The sequence below is a fragment of the Podarcis pityusensis genome, assembly GCF_964106645.2.
Source record: "Podarcis pityusensis genome assembly, chromosome: 3".
Taxonomy (NCBI): Eukaryota; Metazoa; Chordata; class Lepidosauria; order Squamata; family Lacertidae; genus Podarcis; species Podarcis pityusensis.
In genome coordinates, this window is record NC_138026.1 from 65,530,718 (window position 1) to 65,550,245 (window position 19,528).

General features: G+C 42.9%; 1 protein-coding gene across 2 annotated transcripts; it reads right to left on the reverse strand.

Annotated features, from left to right (window-relative positions):
- Positions 1-347: 347 nt before the first annotated feature.
- ZC3H12D (zinc finger CCCH-type containing 12D) lies at positions 348-18,745 on the reverse strand. 2 transcript variants are annotated; one of them, XM_080998570.1, is made up of 6 exons: positions 16,745-18,745; positions 11,553-11,979; positions 7,210-7,349; positions 5,427-5,661; positions 4,896-5,002; positions 348-3,398 (listed from the first exon to the last, which is right to left on the reverse strand). In XM_080998570.1, exons 2-6 carry the CDS (start codon positions 11,852-11,854, stop codon positions 2,368-2,370), a joined length of 1,815 nt encoding a protein of 604 aa, XP_080854696.1. In that variant the 5' UTR covers positions 11,855-11,979; positions 16,745-18,745; the 3' UTR covers positions 348-2,367. The 2 variants fall into 2 exon arrangements, with proteins under 2 accessions (XP_080854696.1, XP_080854697.1); XM_080998571.1 differs by lacking the exon at positions 16,745-18,745 and adding an exon at positions 12,546-12,770.
- Between the last annotated feature and the right edge of the window lie 783 nt (positions 18,746-19,528).

The following is a 19,528-nucleotide window of genomic DNA, read 5'->3' on the forward strand; positions in this document are numbered from 1 at the left end:
GTTTGGCAGTTCCCACTAGCTGTGTTAACAGCAGTGTCATCTTTATCAAGTCTTGTATGCATGAAAGTGTTAACCTGAGCTCAGGTTGCCAGTGGGTGTGGCTTAGCAGGCTCCAGCAGCCTCTGACCCTGCCCCCTTTCTCTTCTTCTCTTCCTGGAAGAAGCAAAGAAAGAGCCATGCAGCTTGGCTCCCAACACAGCAAATGCTACTTAAAAGGAAATCTTACAGCCTATATATTTGCTAATTTAAAGATAGCACAATCATTTTTGTACAGAAACAAAGTACCTTATGTTTTAAGTCATTTGGAACCTTCTTTATCTTTATTTTACGGCCAGCAAATGGAGACTTGTTTGCTCTAACTTCTGGAAACTGTGAGTAAAATATTCACTTATTTACAAAGCTAAGAGTATGATTTATTCTAGCCTAAGTATTTTTGTGGGGAACATTTGTTTAAAGGTGGAGGAAGTCAGGTGTAAATCAAACCCAGTTTTATTGCACTTGGAGCCATCTCCATTGTGCTAACTATGCTATGAGAGAGTAAAATCTCTTTTCCAAATCTCTGTATCCAACAGCAGGTGGGAAATACAAAATAGCTGGAAGGAAAACAAGTCAAGGTTTGTTTGATCATATGAGCAGAGATTTATGGTTTGTTTAATAAACTATGGTTTAGTTTTGGCTTATCATGATGTGTGAACCAGGTCTGTATATATTGCTACACTGATCATTCTGGTTATGCCCCCCCCCCCCCCGCAAATTAGAAATTAACCTCTGAATTAACCTCTGACTGGACTTTTAGCACAAAAATACACATAAGTGTTAAGAAGTGTGATAGCATCTCTATCTCTCCCCAAAGTTTTTGCAATATTAGTCATGGGGGGAGGGGCAGGACTGAGACCTGTGACTGTGTCCCTTGTGCTGGCTTCTATTAAAATGTTGTGTTAGCTGAATCCAAGCTATTATGTTTTTAGTAAGGACACACTGTGAGGGGATAAAGTTAATCTCCCCTCCTCTCCTCTGTAGTCCAGTCTCATTCTGGATCGCTTTCCTCCCTACAGCCCCAGCTATTTCAAAAGCTTTTTTAAAGATGGAAATACTTTGACATATATCTATCACCCTATATCTCAGAGTATCTGAGTCAAATGAAATACACAAGGGGTGTGTTGCTGGCTTGTTTATTTAATTAAAAATATTTCTAGCCCACCCCTCTATCAATTGGTCTTCAAGGCAGCATATACATAAACTGCTAAAACAATGCAAGAAGAATATATAAAAACATTTTTAAATGGAGCAAAAGAGCTGCTACTATATTTTGGACCAGCTGCAGTTTCAAAAAACAATTTCAGAAGCAGTCTGATATATACTACATTATAATAATCTAACCTGGACGTTACAAACTGTGTCAAAATGCCACAACTGGAGCACCAGTCAAAGTTGGCAAAAGATGCTTCTTGTCACAGATGCCACTTGAGCATCCACACAGGACCTTGTTTGCCCAGCTGAGCATGTGTTTTCTATGCAAAGCATACTGAAGTGCATTTCTAAACATTACTTGGACATGCCAGAGAGGGCCCCCACCTGCAAGCCCATGCAGAGCTTGTCTGAGGCCCAGGACAGAAGTCTTGTTAGAATAAAGTTACACACTGAAACAAAAAAAGCAACCAGTCCCTGGCAGGGTCCCCCGAGGCCTGGGGCAAGTGTACCCTGCTGCCCACCCCTGCTCTGCATGGGCCTGCACCCCTATCAGCATTGCCCAACAACACATCCTCAAATATTTAGCTGTATATATTTTTCATCCACATCTTTATCACACTAATGTAACACCAGTAGAACCTTGGTAAGGATAAGCTCTACACAGACCTCAGACACAGGTAAGAAAAAGCTGAAAGATGGATTTGATAAAGATGGATTTGTTTGTGGAGAAGGGGTTAACTGGAATTTAAACAGATTGTAACAGAGGAGGTTGTGGTGGTGATCTAGAACAGTGTTCTTTAACCTTAAGTCTCTGGCTGTTATTGGTGTACAACTCAAAACATCCCCAGCCAGTTTTGCCAATGGTCAAGGATTTTGGGAGTTGTAGTCTAGGGATCCATGGTTGAAGAACACTGATCTAGGAAAAGCTTTTTGGGAAGTGTGGCATGTGAGTAGTCTCTGGAAAGGAGAACACAAACTGGCTAGAGGGAGTGAAGGTCAGGATGTTGCTTGCAATGATGGCAGAAGAGAAATCATGCAGAAGGTAGGGGATGTAGAATACAAACAAATCTCAAGGCCAGCATATAAATACTACTTTCCACTGAGAGACTTGTTGAGGTTGAGCAAGGTGAATACTGGAGTCTTTGAATAGGGCATTACCAACTCCTCTCTTTCTCCTTACCATGGTTTTCTGTTAGGAGATCTGCTATGTAGGGTCCCATGCCAATGAACGAATGGCATTAAGTGTGTCTCATCTACAATATTGGTGTAGGAGGAGGACACAGTTTGCTCTGCTGCATTATATGGGAAGCCAAAGTACTGTGCTTGCTGGACATTTGCTTGCTCTCTAGGAAGTGACTGCAGAGTCAAATTCTGCTGGGCCTCAGTACCAGAAGGATGTGTGTAATGGTCTAGTGTGTTGAATGAGCTGGAATCCATAAAAAATAATGGGTTGTAAGATTTGGTCTGCAGATTTCCAGGATATTTCATATCTCCATCCTTGCAGCCTGAAAATGACTCAGCCAAAGAAACCATAGAGCCATGTCGTCCTTCATGTTGGTCCTTCAAGCCATCCCTTAGCAAACTAGAAGGTGTTTGTGAGGTCGGGACTGACACTGCTGCTGTTTGCATTCTGTAACATCCTTGAAAATTACATATTTGTAAGCAAGGGCAATCCCAGCACAGACTGTGAGGAGACAGAGATGAAGTCTGGTTGTATTTGAGATAATGATCCCTACGTGGGTCACCCACTATGTCTTCATATTTACCAGGTCCAGCAAGAGTATTTCCAGAGTATTTGCTGGCACTGAGAGACAATGCAGTCAGTTGTTTTGACATGGCCCCTGCCTGATCTTCTTGTAATTCAGTAGATTCAGGCTGCCAGTTGTCTTGATGTATCTTTGTCCAGTCACTTGTTGCATCCCTGTTGTCTTCTCCTTCCCACTGTTGGGGATTACTGTGAAATGTTGCCAAGCTGTGTGCTGAGCTTCTCCTGCCAATAACACTACCACCATTGGGACCAGGTAAATGTGATGTATTCCCATCTCTGTTCTTTACTGGGTTTGCTCTTGTCTTCTCTTCTTCTGTCCTCTGAGCAAGTGAGTTGGTCTTTGTCTTAGCTCGGAGCTCATCAGCTACAGAGCGATGGTCCCAAGTCAGTCTTTCTGGGTGGTAATATTTGCACTTGATGCCATATGTGCATTTTTTGCCTGTGTGGGGAAAACGGAGCAGATAATTTGCTAAATACATGTTCAGTGGGATGCAACACAGGGTCGTGGAAGCATGCCTGTACGGCAGATAAAAGCCTGTTGGATGCTTTTGGGCTTATCAGTTTATAGAACAATTAATATTAAGAGAGAATGGTATGTTTTTCAGAAACTCATGTCATTGGCTGCCCTGGGTACGCCCAGAGTATTCTGATACATCTTTGTATCAGAAGGGCCATTCAGCCCCTTTGTGGTCATTGTCAGAACAGCACGCTTCTCCTAACTTGAGGATAGCTTTGCATATGCAGTGAGAATGTGGCATGTATATTTCTCACACTGCTGTACAACATGTGAAGTGTGGGTATCTTACCACAGGCTATTGTTTCACTTGGAAGACATGCAGAAGCGTATCATAATGCATTGCTCAATAATAAACCCCCGTGTTCAATCTGTATGGTGAGATTCACTAGAAGGTCACCAGCAGGAGAGAAAACAGCAGTTAGCACCCCTCCAGCTGAGAGCCTTCCCTTCAGTTACCAGCAACAATCACAGGAGCCACTGGAGGGAGAGCAAGCCGCAGAACCTTCCACTGTGCTTAGATCCAGCTCCATGACCTGCTGAAATCTAGAACTAAGAGCTAGTGTCTGAATTTGTTATTTTCCTCTACCCCTTTGTCCTCTCTGCTTCTTCTTTTCTTTCTTTTTTGCCAATTAATTTTTTATTTTCAAATTTTTTAACAAATTAACACCAAACTAATTCAAATTTAATACAAATTTCTTTTTATGCCCTGTCTTTTATGTAATTGTTACTGTCAGGCTTGCAGTCTTAGTACTGACCTCTGTAACCCACTCTAGGAGTCTTTTTTTTGGCTGAAGAGAAGGGTGAAAATACTCTAAATAGACAAACAATACAGAGTGGGGGAAAGTAACTATTACATCACATACAACCTGCTGTCTTTTGCAATGAAATGGGGGAGTACTTGCAATTGTTTTTAAAGTGGCAAAAAGTTGTGGCTTGCACACCTGCTTTATGTGCTTCTGTTGTCACCTGTGTTGAAATATTTGTGAGCTCCAGAAGTTGAGGGAGCCTGAGCATTTCTGCATGAGGTTGATGCACATGTTCCCCATTTGGATTTTACACTGAAAACATGAAAAGCAGGTACATGAATCACCCACCAGAGGAATTAGAATTGCATGAGAGAGAGCTGGAATGAGCAGTGCTTTTTTCATCATTCTCCAAAAATTGGAGGCAAATGTCTGCAATGGAGGCAAAAATAATGTGTGGCGTCTACATGCGTAAGGAAGTTTCCCCACTTCGGAATTTCTCTCCAACATGAGTGGAGCAAGCATGTATACATCTGCTCTCCTTGGTTGTATGAGAGATTGGAATGTCTGAATAATACTCATGTCTTGGTTCTTTCTCTAGAGCCTCAAGTTAATCTCCCGGGGGATCCCACCAGGGAGGCAGATAAAGCTGTGAATGGCATTAAACAAAACCTACCATAAGGACAGAGCTGCCATTTTGGCTCGGGAATCTGTGGCATTTTGCTGAGAAAGCTGTCAAGAGAGGGTCCGTGCCGGCCTAAGGGATCATCAGGAGGCATAAATCTAAAAAGGAAATGATCACAGTTTATTGGGCAAACATCACCATATTTTCTGAATTGTATTTGAAGTTTACTGAAGGGATTCTTAGCAAAAAAAAGATTTGCAACATGTACACAGTTCCTCCACTGATGGGAAGATAGGTAGCATCTTATATCTAGCTGTATTAACTAGATAAAAAATGGGCAGAATTAACAATCTGTGGCAACATAGGTACATACAATTAAGTTCCTTTTTTGGTTATGGCCAAGGTTACAAATATGTATACTAACAGATGCCAAGAAAATGTCTAAAAGGGTGCCTTTTCAAAAAGCTAAGTACTTTCCCCCCTTAATGTAATGAGAACTGCAGCTGACCATGCTAAGGTTCAGTTTCACTCAGATACGTGACCCAAGGTGAAATAATATTTGCAAATAGGCCAGTCTCTTACTTGTCATTGACAAAGGAGTACATCAGTAGTCGCTGTTCAATGAACCATTTCCACTCAGGATTTTCATTCTGCAGGTCCCGAAAGTTATCGTTGGAAACAATGATCCCATCTTGCTCATACGCCAGTTTAACTATGTACCGATCATCATAGCATACCAGCCTTTTGCCTTTCATTCTGCGGGATGGTGTGTACACAAGAATTGCTTCCTTTGCAAGTTTTTCAAGAACATGCTGATCTACGTAAAAATAGGAGAAGAGAATTAAACAAAAAAGAAGAAGATCCCAAGCAGAAGTTTGGAATAAGAACACCACCACAAATCATGCAGGGAATCCTCAAAAATGTGCTTAAAGGTTTCTCCATTCAAGTCACTATATTAGTAACTAACAGCACAATCAGCTGCTCAAATTAAATTTAATTATTTGGATTGAATCCATTTTAATTCCATTGATTTCAGTGTAACTGGAATGTGAACTGGTCTGTAAATTACTTGATTAAATTTAAAGAGGGCTAGAACTCCACAATGTGGATTTTGCATGCTCAGCACTTAATAAACTGGACCAATCAAGAGCTCAAGTTGGCTTTTGGTAGGAGTGATGTCATCAGAGTAAAATGGTGGATTAATATCTGAGCTCCTCTCTAATCTGCACTATCAGTGATCTGATCTACCAGTTAATAAACACAATTCAGGTCTATATTATCACATTTCACTAGAGTGAGTTGGCTTGTGGTTCCAAGACAATAAAGCAGGTCATCAATTTATGGAACAGACAGGAAGAGAACTAGGTGAATTACAGTGATGCAGTTGAGGATGATGCATATAAATCTGAAAAATAGTTTGCTGTTCACATAGTAGAGTAGACCTTAACTTTGGGAAGCATAACATTCCACTATGAGTTGGAATTTATTTCTACAGGGATAAGCATAGACAGATAGGTTGAAACAAATGCCACTGACATGGGTGAGGAACTTCAGCTCATGAATCAAATACAACCCTCCTGGCTTCTCTTTCTGGCTCTTTAAATTCTCCTCTAGCCATAACCCTCACCTTCCGTAAGTGTTTTTGTGTATGTTTGTAGAAACACATGGCTTTGGGCTGTGCAAGAGTCACATCAGTTGCTCTGAAACTTTTTCTTCTGGACTAACCCACTACTGGCATGTGGCCCCTGGAAGGTTGTCCATGAGGAAATGTGGCCCTTGGTTTCCTTGCCACTCTGTAGTCTAAAAATCACTTCCTCCATAACCATCCTTTAATGTTTTCATGTTATTAGTTAATGTGTTAGCTATTGAGTACCTGCAACATCCTTGTGAATTATGGAAATACATAATGTGATAGTCTTTCTTTTTTCTTTTTACCGGTGCCAGAGGGAAGAAGGGATCTTTTCATTCATGAGCTGCTAACCCTAGCCATTGACCTGGAGTCTCGGACATCTCAATATTAGTGTTAGAAACACAAGGCAGAAAAAGATGCCAGGCTATTTGTAGGAGACATGTTTGTTGGGGAGACAGAATGAAAGTGATTGGCTCTCTTGCACTCTTTAAACGATATAGCAAAGGTTTGAAAGAAAAATATTTAAATACATCAAAGTCTGTGTTTATAACAGAAAATAATTCAATTGTATCAGAGTAGATACAACTTATTCTCCTAGACCAGCCTTGGAAGAGTTTTCCAAAGCACACCTGTTTGCACCAACTTCTGTGGGATGTGTCTGAACTAGGAGCCAAAATGGTGACCTAATATTTTGCAAGCTTTTATATCTAAAATATGTATGGGAGGCATGCCTACCTGTAATGGGGTTATCAAAGCGGCTTGGTTCCTTTCTCCATGATGGGACAAAGACTTTGATATATTGATGACCTCTCTGTTTGAACCAGTCCACCACCAGCTGAATTCCCAAGCATGAAAACACTTCCTTATTTCCATGACTGGAAAAAAAAAGAAAAGACAGAGAGACTGAGAGAAAGGAAGTATGTTTTAGGATCAGAAAGTCTTGCTGCTTTTTGACATCTGCTCAGTTTACATGTGTTCTAGTATTTTGTATCATTGATATTCTGTAGGTATGTCTCATGAAAATGTGAGGGCAGAGGCAGCTATTATTGTTGACTGTTTCCTTCCCTTCTATGCCCCTACTGTTCAGAAGTCACCTTGAGGAATGAGTCAGAGCTAGATTCTTTATCACGGCAAATCAGCTCAGAAATATATGTAGATGGAGGAAATGAAATAGGCAAGGATATTAAATAGGCAAGGCATGGAACCAAGTACAGTACAGGGATAAATGAAATTTCTAAAGTAATTTTACTTCAGCCTCTACCATCATCATCATTTAATTTGTATGATGCCTTTCCATAGTTAAAATGATGCTCAAGGTGGCTGACAACATGACAAGAATTACATAATTAGAAACATAACAAAAAGTCACAAACAACACATCAAAAAGTGTACAACCAAATTGAACAATTTCCCACATAAATCATAATGAGATCTAAAACAAACAAAAAAAACCCAAAAATTAACATCAAGAATAACAACAACAAAAATCCCAAGAAAACACCCTAAACAATGCCACAGCCCAAGAGTCTATTCAGTTGCTTTTTTGACTGGATTCAGTCAGGGCCATGCTCTCCCAGGCCAGGTGCACTGGACTTTATGATCACCAAACGTAAATGCTAATCTAAGCCAGCATCCTTATTACCTCTCTATCAAAGAGACTCTGCATGATCATAGAGTTCCCACCCCCAGGATTGTTGTCCTAGGTTTGTTTCCCTTGCCTACCTATATGAACAATTCTAAAATCATTGACTCTCATACGCAGGTCTGTGAGTTTATCTGAAACTGAACTCCACCCACTCCAGCAGCCAAGCATACTAGGACTCAATTTCTTGACTTTAAGAAAGCCGACTTCATAAAACTTAGGGAAGTGCTAGGTGAGATCCCATGGACAGTAATACTAAAAGGAAAGGGAGTTCATGATGGCTGGGAGTTTGTTAAGAGGGAGATAGTAAAAGCACAACTTCAGGCAATACCAGTGAGACGGAAACATGGAAGGTGCCTAAAGAAGCCAGGGTGGCTATCTAAAGAACTTTTAACTGAGTTAAGATTAAAAAAGGATGTGTACAAAAAATGGAAAAGGGGGGAACCACCAAAGAGGAATTCAAACAAATAGCCAGCACGTGTAGACACAAAGTCAGAAAAGCTAAAGCACAGAATGAACTCAGGCTTGCTAGAGAGGTTAAAAGCAACAAAAAAGGCTTTTATGGGTATGTTCGTAGCAAAAGGAAGAACAAAGAAACAGTGGGGTCACTCAGAGGAGAAGATGGTGAAATGCAAACAGGGGACACAGAAAGGGCTGAACTCCCCAATGCCTTCTTTGCCTCACTCTTCTCCAATAAAGAAAACAATGCCCGACCTGAAGAATTTGGAGCAAATGATTCAGCAGAGGAAACACAGCCCAGAATAACTAAGGAGATAGTAGAAGAATACTTGGCTAGTTTAGATGTATTCAAGTCTCCAGGGCCAGATGAACTGCATCCAAGAGTATTAAAAGAACTGGCAGATGTGATCTCAGAACCACTGGCAGTCATCTTTGAGAATTCCTGGAGAACAGGCGAAGTCCCGGCAGACTGGAGGAGGGCAAATGTTGTCCCTATTTTCAAAAAGGGGAAAAGAGAGGACCCAAATAATTACCGCCCTGTCAGTCTGACATCAATACCAGGGAAGATTCTGGAGCAGATCATTAAGCAAACAGTCTGTGAGCACCTAGAAAGGAATGCTGTGATCACCAATAGTCAGCATGGATTTCTGAAAAATAAGTCATGTCAGACTAACCTGATCTCGTTTTTTGACAGAATTACAAGCCTGGTAGATGAAGGGAACGCAGTGGATGTAGCCTACCTTGATTTCAGCAAGGCATTTGAAAAGGTGCCCCATGATATTCTTGTAAAGAAGTATTGCACTTGGGCAAAAAAAAATGAGAGGCACAAATACAAGATGAGTGACACCTGGCTTGAGAGCAGTACATGTGAAAAGGATCTAGGAGTCTTGGTTGACCACAAACTTGACATGAGCCAACAGTGTGGCGCGGCAGCTAAAAAAGCCAATGCAATTCTGGGCTGCATCAATAGGAGTATAGCATCTAGATCAAGGGAAGTAATAGTGCCACTGTATTCTGCTCTGGTCAGACCTCACCTGGAGTATGGTGTCCAGTTCTGGGCACCACAGTTCAAGAAGGACACTGACAAACTGGAACGTGTCCAGAGGAGGGCAACCAAAATGGTCAAAGGCCTGGAAACAATGCCTTATGAGGAACGGCTAAGGGAGCTGGGCATGTTTAGCCTGGAGAAGAGGAGGTTAAGGGGTGATATGATAGCCATGTTCAAATATATAAAAGGATGTCACATAGAGGAGGGAGAAATGTTGTTTTCTGCTGCTCCAGAGAAGCGGACACGGAGCAATGGATCCAAACTACAAGAAAGAAGATTCCAGCTAAACATTAGGAAGAACTTCCTGACAGTAAGAGCTGTTCGACAGTGGAATTTGCTGCCAAGGAGTGTGGTGGAGTCTCCTTCTTTGGAGGTCTTTAAGCAGAGGCTTGACAACCATATGTCAGGAGTGCTCTGATGGTGTTTCCTGCTTGGCAGGGGGTTGGACTCGATGGCCCTTGTGGTCTCTTCCAACTCTATGATTCTATGAGAAAGAAACCTTGCAGTTGTTTACCAGGATAAAAAGAGGTGAGTCATTGATTTTATTGGCATTTGTTTAATCTTTCAGCAGCCTGTTGAGTATGAAAACAAAGAGGTTTAATTTAGTTTAGGGCAACAGTATCCAACCTAGTCCAAAATATTTGGAGGGCACCAACTGCTTTAGGGCTTCCTGTCCCTGGATATTTGATCATTTAACAGCCATCACAAGCTATAAAAAAGGACTAGGCAAAATGGAAAGTGTTAATAGTGGGAAGCCAGTAGTGGAGTTTGTGGCTCTAACAGCGGTAATACAGGGGCAGGTTGTTGGTAGCTGAAACAGAAGACACAGTGGCCCAGTTCATGTGCTATAGTATCATGAATGCAGCAATACAGGAAGGAGCAAAGTGGCTCATGAACAGTAAACCATGGTTTATGGTCTATTATGATGTGCAGACACAGCCAAAATCTGCATAATTAAGGAGTAAATGAATACTTAGCCATAAAAAATTAAAATTAATATCCATTATATGCCAATTGTGCTGCCATGCTTTCTCAAAAGAATCATGGAGATTGTAGTTTGGAGCAGGTGTTGAGGTTTCTTTGTTAGGAATCCCCAGTCCACTTTACAGAACTGCAGTTCCTAGGAATCCTTGGGAAAATTGCATCATTGTTAAACTAAGGTTGCAAGCCTAACCCTGCTAGTCTGCACTGAATTCATAAGGATTGACTTCTGAGTAGACATGGTTAGGATTATGCTGTAATTTAAGTCTGTAGAAGAGATGTACCTCTTAGGGAGTTCCTGTTTGGGAAGCAGAATTCTAGCATGCTAAAGAGATTGGTTGCATGTGTGCTTAATAGGCAGACACAGCCAATCTATCCCTCTCTTCACATTTCCCCTTAAATGCAAGCTCTTGCAACCATTCCCTGTCACCATCAACCAACCTCTGGCTTTATCATCAGGAAGTCGGCCGTTTGTATAGAGGCCTGTTACCATAACAAATAACTCTTATCTCCTTCTGGAGAACATAATTTTGCATCAAAGCAGTCAGCGGCACAGCAACTTCCTCATGTGCAAACTTCTGCATGGCTTACTTTAAAGGGATGAGAGAGATGAGATGCATGCCAGTTTGGGAAAATGAGGCAAATGGGATAGTTCACGCATGCTTATCTCTTGCTTGATGACACATGCTTGTATGAATGTGCCATCATCAATCAACCACCCCAAGAGAAGAGCTTTCAGATCACCACACTCTCATCGCTCCAGACATGATGCAAATCAGTTATTCGATTCACTTGGAAATGGGGGTGATGCTCCTCTGAACCCCATAGTGCATTTCCCATACCTCAGGTGTCCCATCTTATATCTACGGACAAGCTTTGGCTTGCACAACAGGGCAAGCTTAAGAAACAGAGAAGTCGCCGAGATAACAAAATGAAAAAGATGCTTGCCTCATAGCAACATTGCTGCCATCAATCACAATAGCTCTCAAGACACTGGAGGGATCATTTCCTTCCTCGGTAGACTGTCTGGAAACTGGCAAAGGCCTGCATGATCCATGGGCAGCAGGGGTGGAGTGAAAACTTGGCGTCCAGTTCTCAGGCTCCTGAGGCCTGCTGCCCACCTGAACCAACTCTTGTAGCAAATCGTTCTCTGAGGCATCTTGACCTAGTTTCTCCAGCACTTGGCGGACTTGCTCCTTTCCATAGCCCAACTTGTGGAAAAATTCCAGCTTGCTCTGTTGCGCTTCCATTTCTTCTCCAAAGATAGGAAACTCACAGGGGCACTTTAAAAATGGAGACCCTCCTGTGGTTTCGTGTGTGCTTGTTTGATGGCAGACTTCCAGTCAATGGTATTGATCCAATGCAGCCAGTTCAGCTTTAGAGAGGAAACAAAAGGAAAACACTCATTCAGTGATTTGCTGTTTAGTAAATACTAAAGATAGCAACCTTCCTATTCTTCAAAGTATGAACCATGTATCATTTAATGGATAATAAGCAGCTGTCATGGGCTTGGAGAATGCTTGTCTGTTTTTATAAATTATAATAAACAAGTAGTTACATCAGCATGTTGGCAGGATTTTGCAAGTAACATTAATATATCAATTAAACTTTTAAAAATAAAATATTCTATTTTATGTGTCTCTCCTGTTTCTAGCTTGCTGTTGAGCTAACAGATATTCCTGACTGGTGCAATTATGCACATTTTATGTGGATTAAATGATACCGAGTTCCAAAATATTTCTGTTCTTAGAAACTTCAGCCCCCTTTTTCCTAATACTAGGGAGGAGTAATTTGCACCTTGAGAAGAATGAACAGTAAGTTGCCTTTCTAAAGCCAAAAGGGAGGCCATAAGGTTTAGTTTTCTGTTAAGAAAAGCTCATGAGGACATTTGAGAACCCTTGCTGCACAGAGCTTAGTTCATATCAGCTGCCTTTGACTTACCAAAAGACTCCAGCCTTTCTTCTGATATTCTGAGCACAAATGATCTCCTCTTATTAAATATACCCTCTGGACAACCAATATTCGTCAGAACAGCAGGTATGTTCCTAAATAGGTGTGCAAGAGTGACGTATGCACAAGGCTATACATATGTGCATACGCACAAGCAGCTCAGGCTTATCTCTGATTATAACAACCCAAAACAACGTAACTGAGGGATTGCACTTCTGCAGTGTGGTTAGTAAAATACAGATATCATCTCTTAGTTTGTGAAGTGGCTTCAAATGCTGCAAGTGCTTAGCAATTAACAAATCTTTTAAGCATTGAAAAACAAAAACAAATTCTACCCAGCTTGTTGTGGTTATTCAGTTTCTTTGAGGATGGCTGGTCTGTGCTGGTTTTTTTTTTTTTTAATTTGTATGTCTACCACTGTTCATAATTGGAAGGGATGAGGTTATGAAACAGGATACTTTACTTGTGGCATTTTTGGGGGGGGCAGCGGATTTACCTCCAAATGATGCCACCATGCACCCCATATCTCATCAACTGCAATGCTTTGTGACTGAGGGGGAAACACCTGTATGATGGGGTCCAGCATTATCATGGAATTCAGGCTGCTACGGTGGTGCCATTGTGCCCTAGAGTCACTCTGGGGAAGCCACTGCAATTCTGTCCGTTCAGCATCATCTTGAAGATTTGTCTCACCACTACCAGCAACAGAAAGATTTAATAAACAAAGAAAAGAAAACTGGGGCTCGTCTTATACACGGGCAGTGCTGAGGGGTGTTTTCTTAATTTGGAGTCCCTAAAATTAAGAAATACATACATAAGATACATGGGGGTATCTTATACATGGAAAAATACGGTATGTAATACCTGCCTACCTCAAGGTATTGTGTAACTCAGTGTTTCCCAAACTTTGGTCTCTCTCCAGCTTTTTTTTGAACTACAGTTCCCATCAACACTGACCACTGGTCCTGCTAGCTAGGCATGGTGGGAGTAGATCAAAAACAGACCCAAGTTTGAGAAACGCTGGCATAACTAAACACTAATAGCGATTGCAGCTACTTATTCAAAGGCTTTATCAAATGGCAGCCTCACAGGGTGAGAGCCAAACTACATGTCAAATGCGTATTTTGACCTTGCAAGTCTGATTATTCTTTTTAAAATAGCAACCTTGAGTAGGGGAGGCATTAGGGTTTGGTGGGGGGGGGGTCTAAAAAAACCCCAGCCAGCAGGTGGGTTGCACCAGCAGCAATGGCAGCTGCCCAATGCATATAAATCCCCTGAAGCTGCTATTTACATTGGGCAGTTGCTGTTGCTGCTAATGTCTGCACTGACATACAATCGCTTTCAGAGCACCATTCACAGGGTCATTGCCCTGCTTGTATCTTCACCAAACATGCTCTCAAATGTTACAGGGTTGTTGTTGTTGTTGTTTTGACAGTTCTGACAAAGGATGACGTCTGATTTAGACCAGCAGCTGCAACAGTACATCAGATGTTGCCAAAGCAACTTCAAAATGACACAGAAAGGGTGAGCTCCTTATCTTCTTTGCAAAGAGGCTTGCACACGCGAGCGGTGCGCTGTGGTTTCCTTCTGGCCTGTAGTGTTTCCAGCACAAAACCGGAGCCTAGCAGGAGGAAGAGCTACCAGACTGCTCAGCTTAATACTGGCTTCTAACACGTGCCTAATAGCAACGGGTGTGTGCGCCTCTACACATTACTAACTGCAGAGGAGCTGAACCCATCCAGCTCTGCTCCAGCCCGTGGAGAAAAAGCTGCCTCATTTAAAGAATGAACCAAAACGGATAAAAATGCTTCCACTGGGCGTGCAACTGGCCTTGGGGGCATAATAGGCATTGTTCACTCAACATTTTACACTCCCTTTCCCATTATCTAGAGGCTTAGGAAGGGGGCTGCAGTGAGTGTGGCCTGCCTCGGGTGTCATGACTGAGAGGAGTGACAAAATGGCAGGTGAGTGGGCAGCACACCTTGCGCCCAGCGGCATCAGCTCTTCTGACCCAGCGGCAGAGAGCAGCCCTCTTCAGCCGTGGCGAGGCGCACCCAGCTGCAGCAGCTCCGTTGCCAGGTCATGTCTGACCCAGCTGCAGAGAGGAGGAGGAGAGTGAGCAACAGCTTCCCTGCCACTCTCCTACCCTGAACTGTGGCGTGTGGGAGGGCACCCTTCGCGCCCCGCCCCCGTTGGGAGCACGTCCTGCCCTGGGCAGCGTGAGCATATGTTCTGCCTCTGCCTCTATCTAATTGATTCACCTGTGTGCCAGGATAAGCTGGTCAACCTCTTTCCCCCCCACCTGGAGCCTTGGGATGTGGGAGAGGGAGAGCTGTGGGAAACCTAATGCCATGCTTAGGTTTGTGTGTGCTGTGATGAAGACAGCACTCAGTCCAATCACTCAAGAGAGGAACTTCAAAAATTAACTGCTTAAAAATTACTTTGAATCAGGAAGATCAATCTGTGCAAGAATAAATGTTTAATATTGAGAACGTATCAGTCAAGCTGGTGGTGAAGTGAGGGGGTGGACAGATTAACTGAAACTAATTACTAATTACTGTTGATTATGAAGAAGTCAAGTTTTACACTTTTGCCCATCAAGGGTTATGCCATAATAATAAAAGTGTTAACTTTTATGGTGCTACACCCTTGATTTTTATTTTTATTTTTGATCCGCAACAGCCTAACATGGCTATCCACTTAGAAATGGTTACTTTCTATGGCCATTTCCTATCCTTGGCGCTCCCATCAGTGTTTTCTTCCTTACTGTTGAAAATGAGGTAAGTTCCTGGTTAAAGGGCATGGTGTGTGTGTGTGTGTGTGTGTGTGTGTGTGTATGTGTATGTGTATGCATGCATTCAAGTTACTGTAGATAGTGCTGCATAATACAATAGTAACATAACACCTTGAGCTGAAACTCTCCCCCTTTTATTAATCTAGCGCCTAGTTTTAATGAACAGTAGCTGCCTATGGCACAATGCTACAGGTTACAGGCAGGGAAAGTAAATATGAGTATCTCTCACTTTCTGTTTTCCCTTGCAGTTGAAAGTGTGCAAAGCCACAATTTGGTTTTGCCTCCTATATGTTTCAGCAAGAGCTTTCTGATCAGAAGTAATGTTATCCAAAGGACATGGCACACGAGAATGCAGTTTTGAATCCTTCAAGACGGAACAGTTCCTTGAAGATGGACCTTTGACCTACAGAACCTCATCCCCAATTCCCTACGACTCAGTGGTAAAAAGCACTCTGCCTATGCTTGCAAGGATTACCGTATTTTTCGCTCTATAGGACACACTTTTTCCCCTTCAAAAATGAAGGGGAAATGTGTGTGCGTCCTATGGAGCGAAGACGTCATAGCCCCGCAACCCTCTCCCGGCGGGAGAGGTGACACACAGCTATGGCACGAGCCTCTATAGTGGCGCGTCACCTCTCCAGCCGGGACGCGTGGGGCTAAAGAAGCCCCCCGCGACCCTCTCCCAGCTGGAGCGGTGATGCGCGACTATGGCAGCAGCCTCTATAGCTGCGCAAGCGCGCGTGGGGCTAAAGAAGCCCCCCGCGACCCTCTCCCAGCTGGAGCGGTGATGCGCGACTATGGCAGCAGCCTCTATAGCTGCGCAAGCGCGCGTGGGGCTAAAGAAGCCCCCCGCGACCCTCTCTCGGCTGGAGAGGTGACGCGCGACTATGGCAGCAGCCTCTCCGCTGCTCCCAGACCTGCTCTTTGGGGCTGGTGGTGGGCTTCCCCCCGCCAGCCCCAATGAGCAGGTCGAAAGGAACCTGAAGCCTGGAGAGCGAGAGGGGTCGGTGCGCACCAACCCCTCTCGCTCTCCAGGCTTCCAAGGTAGCCGCCTGAACGCACCTTAAACGGCACCTTTAGAGCGGGAAAGCAAGAGGGGGGAATTCTCCCCCTCTCTGCGCAGCGCCTCCTGCCGCTTCGCTGAAGGGGCGCTGGGCAGAGAGGGGGAGAATTTTTTTTCTTGTTCTCCCCCCTCTAAAACAAGGTGCGTCCTATTGTCCGGTGCGTCCTATGGTGCAAAAAATACGGTATATTGGAAGGGCAGGAGACATACGTGGCAAACATTACAAGAAGTGGGGCAAGGTCCAAACCCTGGTTCACACTAAGCTCTGCTTTGCTTCACTAACCCATCCAAGTGCATTTGCTAAACACGTTGAAAAAAATAGTTGGTACTTACAATGAAGTGCAATGTCTTCCCTCAGTGACCAGAGAAATGTGAGGCTGGATGGGCCATCGCTGTTATCCAGCAGCTCATTCAGCAGGCTACAGTGCATTTGCAATTCTATGCACTCAAGGAAATGCTGCCTGTTTTTCAAGGCGCATTGTTATTGGTGCCAACTGAAAGTACAATGTGCAAACTGCAACTCATTTCATGGGAACATTTTCACTTCCTTAATTGGACATCTCATAAAATTTAACTCATTAGACTTTGCTTTTGCAAAATGAGGCAAGGAGAGGGGTGTGTCAGGACAAAGGCCATAGCCATTTGGTGATAACATGCTTTTATAAACCATATCTGTACTTATCTTTGATTGGAACAACCTTTCTTAGAGTAAGCATATACAGAATTTTGTGTCACACAGAACTTTTCATTGATTGTGTTCGAGCATTCAATTAAAAATGGTAAACATGGGGTTTCCCCCCCACTTCCAGCTACTTTCTGAAGATTCAAGACCCTCTTAAGAATATAAGGCGGTAGGCAGGAGGACTCGACTATGTGAAAAATGAACATAATATTTTAGCTGCAGTTCACTCATTTTCAGCTTTGTATTCTTGTTATAAAAAAGCGCACCTAGACATTCTGTTGTTGTGCCAATAACCTAGATTTAAGGTGCCATTTAGCTCCCAGCTTTCCTATCTCTGTTTCTAACACTGTTTTTTTCTATTACTATTGAGGGTTCTCCACTACAGATTTAGCCATGCTCCTTAGAGTATGCCCCTCTTTAAAAAACAAAAACTGGGCACAGACCACTTTCTATACTCTCCAAGAGGAGAAGCAGAAGTCCACAGCTAGCAATATCAGAAGCTGTGTAAGCTCACTGCATAGTCCTGTGGATCCCAGATGTTTTAGAAATCAAGTGGTGGAAGAACCCAGGCTTCAGTGTGCTGCAAAATGAGAAACCTTACAAGATATTTTGAGATGGAATTGTGAATATTTCAGTACTTTGGAAGCAATATTAACTCACGCACACCTAGCCCCTACAAATGTCATGGCCTAGCATTAAGCTGGTTTGGTTTCTCATGAGAAGCACATTAAGCCCCTTTTGGAACTCCTGCTGAAGGAAAACCCACCAGCTCCCTTTGCTGCTGCTAGTTAAGGACATGGCAGGAAATCAGTCTGCTTAGGAAGGCAGTTGGCAGGTGAAGGCTTTTAGCTGCCAGACTGCCCTGATGAATCTTTCAGTTTTAAGTGTTTTAACATTACAGTGCTACCTCGGGTTACAGACTCTTCAGGTTAGACTCCCAGAAATAGTACCTCGGGTTAAGAACTTTGCTTCAGGATGAGAACAAAAATTGTGCAGCAGTGGCGCAGCGGCAGCGGGAGGCCCCATTAGCTAAAGTGGTGCTTCACGTTAAGAACAGTTTCAGGTTAAGAACAGACCTCCAGAACGAATTAAGTTCTTAACCCGAGGTACCACTGTATTGTGTTATCTGAGTGTAAGCTGGTGTGCGAGTCTTCCCCTCCAGTTCAAAAAAGAGATCTTAAGGAGAAAGGGATTGAGTGGGATGAGTGCATGGATTTCTGAAAACGTACGTTTGTGTCTTGGTACCACCCAAATGTTATGGATTCCCAGCTCCCACCAGTCTTATGCAGCAAGGCGAAAGGTCAGAGGTTATGAAGAGGAGGAGTTTGGATTTGATATCCCACCTTTCACTCCCCTTAAGGAGTCTCAAAGCGGCTAACAATCTCCTTTCCCTTCCTCCCCCACAACAAACACACTGTGAGGTGAGTGAGGCTGAGAGACTTCAGAGAAGTGTGACTAGCCCAAGGTCACCCAGCAGCTGCATGTGGAGGAGCGAGGAAGCGAACCCGGTTCACCAGATTACGAGTCCACCGCTCTTAATCACTATACCACACTGTCTTGGTGTTGTAGTCCAAAAACATCTAGAAGACAATAGGTTGGGGAAGTCTGGTCTAGAATGCTAAAAACTATTCTCTATTTTTAATAGGTAGGAACTGTCTGCCATGCATGGGAAGCTCATATTGGAGGAATAGCTTTCACCTGGAAAGCTTCGCTTCTGTAAAGATTTTTTCTACAAAAACACTGGCAGCACATCTTTACAAAATATAGTATTTCAGGCACAGGGAGCTTGCGCTGGAAAGTTAAAAAGAATGTGGGAGTTTATGAAAGCTACAGCACAACCCCATGCCAGCTTACAAAGCAGCAAATTCCACAGTATTCAATGGGTCTTCCACTCAAATCAGTATAGAATTACAGCCTCTCTTGTCCGGGGGGGGGACCCCATATATTCCTTAGCAAGAATGCATTACCGAGATAACATTTAAAAAACAGCTTAGTTACATCCCAACCTTTGAGAGATCTGCATATACATTACTGGCTTGTTCTTTTAATACATAACAGAGGAATACAGAGCATCTAAAAAAGAAAAAGATAAACACGTGGCAAAACTAACGTCAGTCCTCCCTACAAGTATTTTATACCTTGGGTTGTGGTTTAATAAGCATTTCCTTTCTATGCTGGCTTGGTTTTGCATGCAGCAACAAGTTCTGCTGGCTGTTTCAACTCAGACATTTCTTGTTTGTAACACTATGTTAGCTTTCTGCAGTAAAGGGGGGTTAATTACAATATTGAAGGAAGTAGAGAGAAACTAAATAGCCCTACTCTGATTCCTATTTGTAAATTGTACCTGGTAGTGGTGGTTGTTTTTAACTTTAATAATTTATAGCATGGTAAAACACAACTGTTTGTGAAATGTTGTTCTACGCTGAAATTTTCTT